This window comes from Hemitrygon akajei, chromosome 3 (genome assembly GCF_048418815.1).
Source record: "Hemitrygon akajei chromosome 3, sHemAka1.3, whole genome shotgun sequence".
NCBI classification, from domain to species: domain Eukaryota; kingdom Metazoa; phylum Chordata; class Chondrichthyes; order Myliobatiformes; family Dasyatidae; genus Hemitrygon; species Hemitrygon akajei.
The window spans coordinates 97,949,099-97,964,502 of NC_133126.1; the positions used below are offsets into that span (position 1 = coordinate 97,949,099).

At 38.7% G+C, this 15,404-nt stretch overlaps 1 protein-coding gene across 6 annotated transcripts in view; it reads right to left on the reverse strand.

The window, feature by feature from the left end:
- Positions 1–745: 745 nt before the first annotated feature.
- LOC140725242 (uncharacterized) overlaps positions 746–15,404 on the reverse strand; it is a 373,081-nt gene continuing 358,422 nt past the window's right edge. For all 6 annotated transcript variants that reach the window (XM_073040438.1, XM_073040435.1, XM_073040437.1 and 3 more), the window contains 3 exons: positions 12,807–13,617; positions 8,524–8,621; positions 746–3,268 (listed from right to left, as the gene is read on the reverse strand). In XM_073040438.1, coding sequence (XP_072896539.1) covers positions 3,254–3,268; positions 8,524–8,621; positions 12,807–13,617 — 924 coding nt within the window. In that variant the 3' untranslated portion in view covers positions 746–3,253. The remainder of the gene's footprint in view (positions 3,269–8,523; positions 8,622–12,806; positions 13,618–15,404) is intronic.

Sequence of the window (15,404 nt, forward strand, 5' to 3'; positions counted from 1 at the left end):
TGCCATCCCATGATTTTATAAACCTCCACAATGCCAGTCTCTCATACAACTCAAGCCCTCCAGTCCTAGTAACATCCTGTGAATCTTTCCTGCAACCTCCCTATCTTAATCTGTTCTTTCTACAGTATGGCAACCAGAACTTCACTCTCAGAAATGCAGTCTCAGCAATGTCTTGCACAAGTGTAACATGACTCAAATCTTGTACTCAGCATGCCATACACCTTCTTTGCCAACCTTTCTGCACTTTCAGTTGCCAGATTTGTCCTGAGCCTGTGCCATTTATCAAGATTATGGTGCCACAAAACCAAATGGAAGGTGTGAACCCAAACTTTTACCTCCACATTGGTGTAGTGGTCACTTCCAGCATTGATATCAAGTACTGAAGCATCAGCTCTGCCATGTTAAACTGAAATTCACTTGATGGCCTTGCATTTAATTGCATTACCAAAACATTAGCCAATTTATAATGAACTGTCAATTATTAGTATTTGACCTTTCTTGCTCAGCATGTACCAAAAGAATATGATGCTGCTAATAATTCTTCAATGGGAAGACTGAAATATTTTGTCCTTTGATCAGCATTAGATATCTTGGTGTTCTGCCTGGAAATGGAAGCATGGATTAATTCGGAAAGCAATGAAATGCTGTTCATTTTATTATGTTGTTTGCTGGGGGAATTAGCAACCCACAGAAACCCATGGCCTTTGTAAATATTAATGGAAGAATAATTCACATTATTAAGCACTTCAAAGATTCAGAGTTATATTTATTAAACATTCCTAATGTGAGATACACACACTTCACAAAATGCATCTTCTATTAAAATGCAACATTAAGTAGCATGTATAGTAACATTTCTCGTCTAGCACTCAAATGCTTAATAAATTCTTAATGTAACAGAGTACAAAGCCAGCAAAAGTTGCATCAATGAGAAAAATAATATTTCAACTGATCTTTAGTTAATTTTAATAACTTCTGTTTTAAAATCCTCTTTAGCATATATGAGGTCCCAGATCTCTTTAGGTAAGGCTAACAAATGAAGAGGGTGTGATATACAATTATTCTTTCTCCAAGAATTGTGATATTTTTTGCTTTATGCATATGAATTCCCATGCCTCAAAGGAATGAACATAAATCTGTGATCCATCATACTGCATTTGGATTGCCAATACAATTGACAGCTAATGGCTCAAAGTTTTAAAAATAGTTTTATTGAGTTATATAGATCTGTGTAAAGCATTCACTATTTCAAAGAAAAACTCCCAGAATCACCCTTAAACTGAAAACAACTGAGTTTTAATAACCACAAAATTGAACTTTCAATCCAGTCTAAAGCTGGCACAGATAGTAATTGCTTAAATATGTAAACTCCAACCCATGCTTCAGCAAATACATCAGTAATCAGTTTCCCTGGATTTTTTATCCTCACTGTTGCTTGGACAAGAGTAATAAAATATCAACTTTATTCAATCAATTGTAAATTTCAAATAATTGAAATGACAAAATGCGTCAAGCATAAAATCACAGTGACATCTTAGTCCATTACCAAATTTAGAAACATCATCTTCCTGCCTCCTCTGTGCTGCATTAATTGTTCCTCTTTCAATCCAATTTTCAGTATTGACTAAGATCACACAGTAAAGTTGGTCTTTATGTTTTGAAGAATTGTAATTATGGATGAAAACTAGAAATTCTGCATGGTTACAGTCCCTAAATCCCTTCACCAATGCAGTTGTCACAGAAAAGCCATGAATAAAATAATGTGCATTTTGCTTATCACAAGGAACAAAATGGTGAGAATGCCATTGTTTCAATTTTGTCCTTACCTTGGATCTTGGAAGTCTAAGAGCCATTTGTTTTGAGACGTTATGCCCTGGCCTCAGTGTAATTCCCTCAAAATTACGAATGAGGAATGCTCACTCAGGAGGTACTTATAATGCCAATTTTCAGCTTCCTACTCCATAACCAGAGGCATGCTTTTACCAGCCAAGTGAAAACTTCCAGGTTCCCATAGCAAGCCATTTAACTTCTACTTCTTACTTCACATCTTAATTTGCACTGTTTTGTTCCAAACTTGTCGTGATTAGCTATCATTAAAAAATCTCTATTTTACCTTTGGACTTAAAATACATTGTACTGTCTGATGGTAATGCTGCTGGTCATCAAGAAGCAAATGAATATATTAAACATTGCACAACGATTGAAAAGTTATATCAAAACATAACTTCGATATATTTTTATATCAAAATATAACTTTGTGGTTCTAATGTTTTCGGTCATTCATTCTTTGGGGTTTTTCTTCTGACTTGCAGACATCTATGAAGAGTAAGAATTTCAGGTTGTATACTGTAAACATTCTCTGATATTAAATTGAACTACTAAAACGGGGAGGAATATGTAAGTGGTGGCTACCACATGAAAAGGCAGGTAAAGGGAACATTCAATGTGGTATAAATAGAGGATGAGGTATAATTAAGGTAACAGAGAACAATCAGCACAGCAATCTGTTCAGACTCACTTTCCAGGCCCACACTAGCCCTATCTCCTGAAGACTTTTTAGGTGAGGAAGTTTTTCTAAAACAGCGTTTAAGGTATGTCAGTTTCTACAGGACAGAATTCAGATAAGCCCAAACTCATTTTGTAATTCTTTAAGATCCAGTTTAATTGCTTTCTACCTGCAAAATATTCACTTCTTATGCTTGTCAAATCAATTTACATTAAATGTTTTTCTGCACCAATCAGAAGTATTCCAAAACAATCTTGTTGATGAAACAAGAATATATCAATCACTATTCATATCAATATTATCCCAAAATATTTGGTTGAAACCACGAGGCCAGTGATTTAAAAATATACCTGTTAAATTCAATGTCCTAATTTTATTCATACAGACCTTTGCTATCCTAACACTGTGCTAAAAGCTTCCACCCTGCAGCCATTTTCAAGTATCATGTTTTCACAAAATCCAAATAAAATTAGCTATAAAACAGATTAATTGCTTAAGTTGTAATAATTGTAAGAAATAAAATTATAGAAATATAAATAAATGATAGAAAAGCAAGTGAAGTTAATATTGAAATGTGGTTTCCTAATGTTTGGGCCTTAGCTGGCACAAGGCCTCTAATTGTGCATTGAAATCTGGTGATACACTGCAATATAGATACTGTCAATAACTTATTGATGTGAAAATGGACCAAGGAGGTGGAGAATATTGAATTATTGATTATATAATACTGTCAGCAAGGGATTTATTTCATTTTTCTTCATCCTGAAAAGTAAAAGAACAGGAAGAATGACATTAATTTGCAGGTTCACAAATATTGAGTTAGACTAGTTACTGCAAATCATATGATTACATCACCTATCCATGATACTGAGCAGTCTGCAGCACAGTCTGAATACTCTCCCCATCTAAAGGGGTAGGGTACCCTTAGTGACAGAAGCATCACTTTAAACAAAACAATTTAATGAATTTTATTTCTTAATCAAAGGAAGTATGCTGAACTTGTGTAACACAACAGCTTTAGAAACTTTTTTTTACCAGAAGCAAAACCAGAGGCCAGGGGAGAAAAAAAACCAGAGGTCATGGGTTAAGGGTGAAGGGGGAAAAGTTTAAAGGGAACATTGGGGGGGGCTTCTTCACACAGAGAGTGGTGGGAGTGTGGAATGAGCTGCCAGATGAAGTGGTGAATGCGGGCTCACTTTTGACATTTAAGAAAAACATGGACAGGTATATGAATGAGAGGGGTTTGGAGGGATATGGCCCAGGTGCAGGTCAGTGGGACTAGGCAGAAAAATGGTTCGGCACAGCCAAGAAGGGCCAAAAGGCCCGTTTTCTGTGCTGTAACGGTTTTATAGAAGTTGTAATTGAAAAAACATCTGCAACTTAGTATTAAAAGCACCAGATAAGAAACAACCAGTAAGTATAACATTGCCTGTAATATCGAACCATACATAAAACATTAATTCATAATAAAGCAATCTGGCCTCAGCAGATTTAAAGATGACAAAGTGTGGCATAGAGATGCACAATACTGTAAAAACATATAATTAAAACATTTCATGCTTGTCATTATTATTGGCAATTCTTACAGTATTGTAAGAACACCACTGGAAGATTTATTCTATTATAAGAAATGATGCAACTTAAGTGGAACATCTCATCAAAAAAGAGGTTTGACAGTCAGTACCTGGACTCTTGTTTCCATTCGCCTATTTTCAATGACATATCTAGTCAAGAGAAGCTAGAATTTTTCAATGTAGAGCAAAGAAGGTTATATGTATTTATTCTTTTGGTGCTCAAAGTTTTGAGAATTTGATATCATGGATGAGGAGAAAATATTAGAAATACTTGAGGTAATTAGGAGAAGAACCACAAGGGACTTGAGGAGATCATTTTATGATACAGCAATTTATTAATTGGCAGGAAGGGATTGATTAATAGTTTTACAGAAGCTAGCAAAGCCACTAAAGAAAAATGGCATTAACTTAAGCGGTATAATTTTTCCTTCGACTTGTAAGTTTTGTATATAAAGCAGGTGTGCTGTATAAGCAGTTCAAGCACTGGAGTGCTGCCATTCAGCCTGATGATGTGTGCAATCAAATCAAAGCCTCCTACCTGCAGGGAAGCTGTCAATTTCTGTTCCATTCATAGATTGCACTAAAATAGCCAAGTCCAATAATTTTGCTTTTCATCATTTTAGTTGATGCTTGTAGTACACAAAATACCAGGCTTTGAAGTAATAGAAAAGGCAGTGGTGAGAGGAGGATGTAAAAGTACTGTCTGAACACTTCATTCCATGCTCTCTGGCCAATCTTGCTACACCATTTTCTGTTTCTGCTTTTCCTGTTGGGGTTGTAACGGGCACTTTTTATTCCCATTCACCAAGAAGGATTGTAAATTCCAGTAGGCTTTGTTAAATTTTGCTAGTGGAACAATGGTTTAATTCCTACACTACAATTGGTCCTTTAGTGGCTTTGTGCAAAGCCTTGAATGGTGCCCAAACCAGTGAAGCCCATGAACATCTATGATCATCTGCAACATCTTAAGGATTTGACTTGATAATAAATTAAACTAAACATTAATGAAAAATGATGAGACCTGACGCAGATTGGGAGACCACTTTGCTGAGCACCTATGCTCTGTCCACCTGGAAAAGTGGGATCTCCCAGTGGCCACCCATTTTAATTCCACTTCCCATTCCCATTTGGACATGTCAGTCCATGGCTGCTTCTACTGTTGTAATGAGGCCACAGAATCCATCTGGATATCCTCCAACCTGATGGCATGGCCATCAATCTCTCGAACTTCCAGTAATGCCCATTTCCCATTCCCATTTCCCTCTTTCACCTTATCTCCTTGCCTGCCCCTCACTTCTCTCTGGTGTTCCTTCCCTTTTGCTTTCTTCCATGGCCTTCTGTCCTCTCTTATCAGATTCCCCCTTCTCCAACCCTGTATCTCTTTCACTAATCTTCCCAGCTCTTTGGATCACTCCTCACCCCTCTCCCAGTTTCACCTATCACCTATGTTTCTTGCTGCCCTCCCCCCCCCCACCTTATAACTCTGATCATCTTTTTTTCTCCAGTACTGATGAGGGGGTCTCGGCCCCAAATGTCAACTATACTCTTTTCCATAGATGCTGCCAGTTCCTCCAGCATTTTGTGTGTGTTGCTTGAATTTCCAGCATCTGCAGATTTTCTCTTGTTTGGCAGTTTCTAGTGTGGGCTGAAGAGCCTGTAATATGCTGTAGACTTCTATGTTCTTATGAAAGTGAGCTGCTCTGTTTTCTCTCTTGCAATGTGTAGGAAACCCAGATAGCAGTAGGTAAAGATACAAGTTTAACTTCTTACTGTATGTTGCATTAAGAATGATTTTGTCAGAATTCACACAAATTGATAATCATTCTTCTACCAATACTGCTACTTTTAACTATTCCCAAGACTGATCAAATCATTGGGTTGCCCTTCCAGTACCTCTGTTGATAAACAGCTTCCCAAATTGATTACTGACTGATTGTTTCCAGCACCCATTGAGGAAGTAGAAGATTCAATTTCAGATCTTTTTTTTTATGTAGAAAAGATTTTTCATATTCTCTTTGCAGTTCTGTCTTAAATTTTATTGTGTAGCCCCAGTGCTAGTGTATCAGTGAGTGGTAGAATCAGGGAAGTTGATGGGACTGTGGAAAGAATAAAAGAATATGGGACTAGTGTCGGGTTTAGTGTAAATCGGTGCATGGTAGTTGATGTGGACTTAGTGTGCTGAAGGACCTAATTCCATGCCACACAACTGTGTGATTCTCTCAGGACCAGAATAAATACTGAGTTGGAATTTTTGATGTGTACCACCAGCTACAGGAAAGTGGAAGATTGTTTTTTTTTATGGAGACATGTCCCTAGTTTGGCAGGTGGGATACATTGGGGATTGGTACCTGTGGTACAACTTTTCATTTGCTACTTCAGTGATTTGACTTAGGGACATGTCAGATTTTCAAGTTTGCTGACAATTCTAAACTAGACAGTACATATGTGGAGGGGGGGGGGAATGCTAAGATATAGACAAGCCAGCTGTGTGGATAAGAATATGGCAAATGGCATTCAGTGTCGAAAAATTCAATGCACAGAACAGAAAAAAAACGCAGAATATTTGTCACATGGTGACAAATGGACTATTCTAAAGAATCCTAGGTTTGCATTTGACAAGTCACTGAAGGCCAATGTATAGGTGCAGCAAGTTATTAAAGGAACGACTGGTTTATGAATAAAAGGGTGGTATTGTTTAGCACCCTGGTCAGGCCAGCCCTCAATTACTGTGTGCAGTTTTGATCTCCCTACCAAAGAAAAGATGCATTTTCCATGCAGAGATACAGCAAAGATTCAAGATAATGAGTTTGCTATATGAGGAGAGGGTAAGTAGTCTGGGATTCTATTCTAAACTTTAAACTTTGGAATTTAGGAGAGCAGATCAAGTCGAAAACTTAAAAATTCTTGAACAGCTTGTCAAAGAGAATGTTTTCTCTGTCTGATTTGTCTAGGAACTGTTTTAGAATAAGGAGTAGGCTATTTTGGTCACAGAATAGGAGAAATTTCTTTCCTTGGCTCAACTGAGTAGGCCCAATTCTTAGGTTCATTCACAACACGGATCGATGGATTTCCTTATCGTAAACTTAAGGCAGCTGGAATATAGAAACATGTGGGGTCATTCCCTGGTTTAAAAAAATGAAAGGCAGGATATTTATTAAAAGGTGAAAGATTGAGAAATGTTAAAAATTGATGCAAGCAATTGGGAAGACAAATGGTGTATTGGCCTTTATTATGAGGGGATTTGAATACAATTAAGACCTCTTCTAAACAATTACACAGGACCAATTTGAGGCCATATTGAAATACTCGGTTTTAGTCTGGGCTCTCCACCTAAGAATACATTTAGCATATAGGGATTGCTGCAAAAGGTTTACAAGATTGATTCCCAGGATAACAACTCTGCTGTATGAAGAGGGATTAATTTAGTTTGGTGATCTAGTGTCACTGACAAGGACAGTATTCATTGCCCATCCCCAACAGTCCTTGAGAAGGTGGTGGTGAGCTGTCTTACACTCCAGCAGTTGTTTTGGCAAAGGGATAGTCGGGATTTAGATGCAGTGACATATTTATAAGTTATAATGATATACAATTGTATGAGAACACAAAGGTGGTGATGTGCCCATGCACCTTTGACCTTGTCTACTTTGTGGCTGAAGCTATGGATTTGGCAAGGTCTGTCAAAGTAGCCTGGGCGAGGAGGTGCAATGCATTTTATAGAAGGCACATGCTCCATCCACTAGTGGTGGATGGAATGAATATTTATTGTGGTTGATGGGATGCCAATCAAGTTGGCTGTTTTATCCTGGATTGTGTTGACCTGTGTGAGAGCTGTTGGTGCCACACCCATGTAGACAGTATTTCATCATACTCTTGACTTGTGTCTTGTAAATGCTGGAAAGGCTTAGAGGTCTCAGGAGGTGAGTACTCTTTACTAGATACCCAGGCTCAGATCTGCTCTTGTAGCCACAGTATTCAGCTCTAATTGAATCTCTGGTCATCGTAGGCGGGTAATGCCAACACCAATGAATATCAAGGTTAGGTAGTTAGACTCTCTCTCTCATTGGAGAAGATTACCATTAGACAGTTCTGCGGCATGAAAGTCATCACGTAACAACCCAAGCCCAAATATTTCCTGGGTCTTGTTGATATATGCTGTGCCAATGCTGTCTTGAGTTTAGAAGAATGAGATACTCTCCTTGAAACACACAAATGTAAGTGTATCGGCTTGATAAACTTTGCAAACCAGGCCAAAATATATCTAATAACTAGTTTTCAGTTCTGTTTCTAAAGGAGAATTGTTTTGTAGCTAGGATTGCTATCATAGTATTTAACTAGTCAGTCAAGGCTAAAGAAGCATACAAGAGAACACACACAATAAATTAGAACTACATAGCAGTTAGATTTTAGTACAACTCCCTGCAAAAGTATTTTGCTTAATCATACCATTATTCCAATCATAGTCTTGATAATTTCTAAAGCAGCAGCATCATGTGGAATCTTTGTACTTGGCTTCAAAGCAGCTGCTGAAATGCTCGGCATTTCTAAAGAAAGACAAAGTAGCATGTAAATATAACGTGAACAGATGGTGATACTTTTCCAAAATAACCTCGCAGAGATGAACCAATTAGAATATGACTGAAAGACTAAATCAAGCTTTTTTTTCTTTCCTGGGGTGTAAGCAGCTGTGGCAAAGCCAACACTCCAGCCCGTCTTTGAGAAAATGGTGGGAGCCACCTTCTTAAACAACTGCATCTATCCAGTAAAACTATTCCAGCAGTGAAATACTTTGTCAGCAAGGTGTGTGACTTGGGAGGATAATCTACGGTGGGCAGAGCTCTCAGATCTGGGAGTGCTGTTAAAAAAAACCATGGTGATTTCTTGTAAGGATTTTGTAGATTTCACAGAGTGCTGATAGTGGTGAGAGTGAATGCTGAACTTTGTGGGCAAGATATCAATCATGTGAGCCATTTTGTTTTGGACAATGTTGAGCTGTTCTCACTCAGCTTGGCAAAGAGAAGAGTTTTTCAGCAAACTTCTGACCCGAGGCTTGTAGATGTGGAAAGTCTTTGGGAATCAAAAGAGAGATTTGCTGTAAAATTTACAGTTGCTGACTTGGTCTTCCAGCCACAGTATTTATTTTCTGTTTCCATTAAGTTTCTGGTTAATGTTGAGCTTAGAATATTGATGGTTGAAAACTTGCCATTAGTAATGTCACTAAACACAAGACATAGCAGCAGAATTAGGCTATTTAGCCCATTCAAATGTGACAGATTTTTTTCCCATCCCTTACTCCTGCTAATCAATCAACTGATGGTGATTTGCTCTCTCTTATTGGAGGTAGCCACTAACTGGGGCTTCTGTGCTTCAAGTGTTACTTGTTGTTTTTCACTCACACCTGCTAGTTATCCATGTCTTGCTGAATACTAGCAAAACTGCTTAATAATCAGAGGTTACCACTGGTATAAGAATCACCTCACTCAAGTAAGATGAGTTCAAAATATGCCTAATATTTTGTTATATCAGTCATCATATAACATTTATGAAAGGAACAGAACAATTTAACATCACCACTTTCTCTGGTCTTCTATAAAATACCGGCCAGTGGTTCAGAATTGTATGTAGTTAAAACAAAATGTTTACAAATTGTTATATCTGACTGCACATTCTGTCTCCAACTGTGATGTGGTGTGATGTGTCCTGGCTGTGATTTATAACAGCAAAAAGTTATTAAACAGGATTTATCAGTTCTGTTAACTTCTGGGCTACATCAGAAAGTGAAACCTGCCAATGTTGTGTAAACTATGTGGACATCTTAAACTACCCAGTTTCAAATAAGCAAGTCCCACCAAGGAATAAGTGAAGAGCAACAAGGGATGGGCAATAAATTCTGAATTGCTGGCACCTCATACAAACAGAATTGAGTTCTCTGAATTAGCATGGTTTTTACCTAATCTCAACACAAAAAAAATCCACTCTATTTTGAAGAGGTAAATAAGAAAAAAACAATCATGTTGCAGGTCACTGACATAAGAAGGATATATCCTCTCCAAATTTCATCCACTTTCCTTCATTGTAAACTCCTTAAGCTGGGTGGCATATTGATTGGGTGCAAATCTTTTTCAGCAATTCCAAATAATTTCTCAATGTGATATAGCTAATACTCTGTGATGAGCTTTAGGGCTGAAGAAAACCTGTTAAACTATGCATTGTAAAGCCTCTAGTGACGATTTCTATTGTATTTCTCTTAAATTTTAAACAATCAAATCTTAAATCAGTTTTCAAACTGTTTACTTTCTCAGATAATTTCCAAATACAAAGATCATTATGTAGCATCCTGCAGTACTTTGTGATTTTTGGAAATAAATCATGGGCTAGATCTTTCTCTTCTATTATCAGTACAAGGGAAATTAAATCAAATAGACCAGTGCAAAAGACTAAATATTTTTGACTACAAGCCACGTTAAGAATAAATAATTTTTAAAGGTAGTTTACATGTTTCATGAATCTGAATCTGGTTGCAAACTTGCCAGCATCCCAAAGCAAGGTAATAAGGATGGAAGCTGTGAAGGATCTTTTTATTGAACTTATTAAGGGATAGTTTAGGCTTTTCTAATTTTTTTTTACATTAAATATTTAATTTGCCAAAAAAACTGACTACGGTATACAAATGAAAGTGAAACTAGTAATGATTGAGTGAACACGAGGAAATCTGCAGATGCTGGAAATTCAAACAACAACACACACAAAATGCTGGTGGAACCCTTCCTGACGAAGGGTCTCGGCCTGAAACGTTGACAGTGCTTCTCCTATAGATGCTGCCTGGCCTGCTGTGTTCCACCAGCATTTTGTGTGTGTTGATGATTGAGTGAAGTTGTTTTAAAAGTCATTCCCAATGATCATAGTTCGGGGAGCAGGACCTAGACAATTATATTCTAAGCTGAGTATTTCATAAACTGTGAGACACTAGCACAGTGGCACAGCTAGTACAGCCACTATTTCAGTGCCACAAAGTCAGGTTCAAGTCTGACCTTAGGTGCTGTCTATGTGGAATTGGAACATCCTTCCTGAGGTCACTTAAGTTTTCTCTGGGTACTCCAATTCCCCCCACATCCCAAAGATAAGCAAGTTGATCAGTTAAGCAACTGGTGTAAATTGCTCCTAGTGTGTGGCTGAATGGTAGAATCTAGGAGAACTGATAGGAATGTGAAGAGGATGAAAATGTAAGTGGTCGACATGGACTCAGTGGGCATTAGGGCCTAGTTCTATGCTGTATCTTTCTATCACTCTGAACTTTGTGTTTTTGGCATTTAGTTGCCTTACTTTTTCAAAAACTCCATGAAAACATACATACAAGGTCCGCAAGCACCTAGCAGAACAAATGGTAAGTCATCTTTTATTGTGAGAGGGTTTGATTACAGGAGTAAGGAAATTTTACGACAACTATATAGACTGCTAGTCAGACCACAATTAGACTGTATGCAGTTTATGTCTCTTTATCCAAAAAAGGACGTACTTGCCAAGGAGGGAGTGCACAATGTATTCATTAGACAGGTTACCAGTACTGGGGGTTTGCCATCCGAGGGGAGAATGATTAGAGTTTATAAGAATGAAGGAGATGCAATTGAAATTTTCATTTTCTCTCTGATCTGATTGGCTAACCACCCATTTTGCAATCAACCCAATTTCATACATGCAGCCAGGAGAAAGACCAACTCCACACCTACCCTGTCAAATTCCTTATGAATTCTGTATGCTTCAGTGACATCACCTATCCTTCAAAGCAGGGTCACAGTTCTCCCCCCAGGGTATGGGAGTCTTGATGCACCATCAATAACTCACGCTGAGACTTAGGAAGTGAGATATCGGCTTTTATTGACTGGAAGAACAAACAACACTACATCCTGGGAAAATGAGGGAGAGCAGCAGACCACAGTCACCTTTATACAGGGGTCTGTGGGAGGAGCCACAGGAGCAGTCAGCAGGGTCTGTGGGAGGAGCCACAGGAGCAGTCAGACAGGTATATCTAGTTCACCACAAGTCTAAGACGAGGTTATTGGTTTAAGATGAGAGGGGATTTAAAGGGGACCTGAGAGGCAACATTTTCACACATAGGATGGTGGATATGTGCCAGAAGAAGCTATAGAGGCAGGTACAATTACACTTAAAAGACATTTGGACAGGTACCAGGGGTAGAAAAGGTTTAGAAGGATTTAGGGCAAATGCAGGCAAATGAGACTAGCTCAGGTAGGCAGCCAGTTGTGCCTCTTTCAGTGAATCCAGCAATCAATTGATTTTTGGGCATTAAAGAAATCACAGGGTATGGAAAAGGTATTGTAAAATGGTGCTGAAGTACAGTCTTGAAGAATAGCGGTGCAGACTCAAAGGGCTGAATGGCCCATAATGGAACCATTTTGGAAAAATAGAGAAACCTCTAATGTAGCTTACAGTCAGGATGTCACCTGCAACTAAAGTGAAAACTCCAGCCCTGTATGTCTAATTGCATCAGGAATGAATCTATGCATTGTAGTTCTAAGTTTTAGAAGTACACCTTAGAATAGCTTTAGAAAAAAGATCCTTTTACAAAAAAAAGATTTGTTTTCCAGTAACTAAAACAAATGGAATCTGCACTAATGAGTGATGAAAACACTATAGATCAAGTTTTCAAAATAAAGGTGAAGATGTTATGAAGAATTGTTTACAGTGTTAAAAATGTTAAAAATGCATACCATCACCATCCATGAAATCAGTGTATTTTTGTTTATTTTCTCCGGATTGTTCCTCGTGATAATTCTCTGGGTTCTGGTTCTCACGACCATTTCCACCTATGTGATCAGAAGCACTTATTTCCTGGTTATCATGCAAAATGTCTGGGGCATCGGTTTTCAGTGCAGGCTGCAACTTCCTAGTGGTTTCCTCTGCAGTCTGATTCTCCAGTTTCACACAAGTTGCCAAATACTCCGTTGAAACATCAACAGCTGAAGAGAATATCATTCTTTCTTCAACAGAAATAGCAACTGGAAGACTTGTCTGCAGAACTGCAGAATTATCATCAGGAGCATCAGGACAAGAAGACAACTCAAGTGCATGTGGAACTCCATCTTTTAATGGCACGTGTTTCTCTGTGGCAATGCTTTGGTCTGACTTTGTATCAGAGGCAACCAATACTGATTTCTCACTCTGTTTACTTGTGTCTTTAGAGGAACAATGATTTAACACATTTTTTGTCTCTTCACGATCCTGCAAATCACACCCTGATAGAACAGAGTGATCAGAAATCCCATTTTTTGAAGGGGAACCAGAATTGGATTTGCCTGAAATATTATGGCACAATACAGGATTGATCTGCATCAACTCCTCAGCTAATGATAGATTACCCAATTTTCTGCTGCTGCTTTGCATTAGCTTGTTTACGGTCTCTTCATTGTCCATCAGAGCTCTTTGCACTTCTTTGGTACCTAAAGAACTTGCCTGGCAGTTTCGTGGTTCAGCAGTGTCCCACTCCACATTCATTGAATCATCTGTATCTTCTCCAGCATCCTGTCAATCAAACACAACCACATCTAAAATCAACATTCCTCCAATATCTTTTATTTTCATGAACCCTTTGCTTATGTTCTTATGTGCCTATCTCCATCCACTTTAAGTGAGAACACATCTAAAATTTCATATGGAAGTGCATTATTAACATAATTGCAGTCACTAATACTAAATGCATCAATAATTATTATATCAGGGAACTATGCGTTGAGAGGCTGTTTCTGAATTAGTGTTGATGGCGATCTGTAACTTTCTACCAGCAGAGTGTCTGTTTCTACAGTACTGTATATGGGGTGAATCACCACCAGATCATCATGTGGTGGCTGGCCTATGCCAGTTTGTTATTCAGCAATAAATTAGGGATATCATTAATGCTCGCTGTTCAAGGAATAGTTATTTCAGCATCTTTAGTGGCGGAGACCAGCATGGATCATGGAGCTACACAAATTCATTACCCCAAGTTTCCAAACTGTAGGTGATCACAAGATAAATTTCTGCCTGTCACTGCAATCTTTCAAGATGCTTGCATGATAATTTTAGCCTCACATAATCCTCTGTTGTTGGCATTATTTTGGCTACAGCTCACAGAGACTTGACAGTTGGCCAACAATGGCAATTCCCTTTGACTCCTCCCACTCTCCAGGACCCTGCTGAATAACGACAGCTGTGAGGCCATCAAGGCCCTCAAGAGATTTCAGTGTGGGAACAATCAGCAGGTGCTCTACTGTACTCCCAGATATGAGTAAATACATGTATTACTGCATCCTCCTCTATGTGGCCTCATAAGGGCTCAACTTCTGCCTCACAGGAAAATAACAAATAGAAGCAGGACTACATAATCTACCATTCAACCAGATCATTCCCTCAGTGCTATTTTTCTGTCCTAACTTCAGATCTTTAATTTCTAATATCTAGAAATCTATCAATGCCAATCTTGAAAATACTCATAGCTATGCTTCCACAATCCTCTTGGGCACAGAATTTAAAATATTTACCAATTTATGTGTAAAGATTTGTCATCTCTGCTCTGATTGGCTGACCACCCATTTTGCGATCAATCCAATTTCATATATGCAGCCAGGAGAAAAACCAACTCCATACCTACCCTGTCAAATTCCATATGAATTCTGTATGCTTCAGTGATATCACTTATCCTTCAAAGCAGGGTCAGCTCCTTAATAACTACTCGTATAATCGGCCTGACCCAAACTAAACCTAGTGTGCATTCCCTGATAATAAATTCCCTTCATTGCAAGAACTGTGCAATCTCAATAAAACATAGGCTCAGGAGAATAATGTGCATTTTAAAGTACTGGTTTATAAGTGAACCCATCTTGGAGGGGATGTACCTCTCATAAACAGGTTCACCTTCTTGGAAGCTATCAGGACAGAAGATACTGCCAGTCTGAGAGGCGGACAGGTCTGCGAGCCGAAAATTGGTGCAGAAGCAGAGCTGAGGAGTCAGACATCAGGAAGAGCCGTGGTAGTAGGGGACTCCATAGTAAGAGGTACGGAAAGGGGTTTCTGCGGCAACAGGTGAGATTTAAGGATGGTGTGTTGCCTCCCTGGTGCTAGGATCCAGGACATCACGGACCGATTGCAGGGAATCCTCAAGGGTGAAAGTGAACAGCCGGAAGTGGTAGTGCATGTCGGCACAAATGACATCGGGAAGAAGAGGAAGGACATTCTGCAGCGGGACTTCAGAGAACTCGGAAGAAGGCCGAAAAGCAGGACTTCCAGGGTGGTTATCTCTGGTTTGCTTCCAGTTCCTCGTGCTGGAGAGGGCA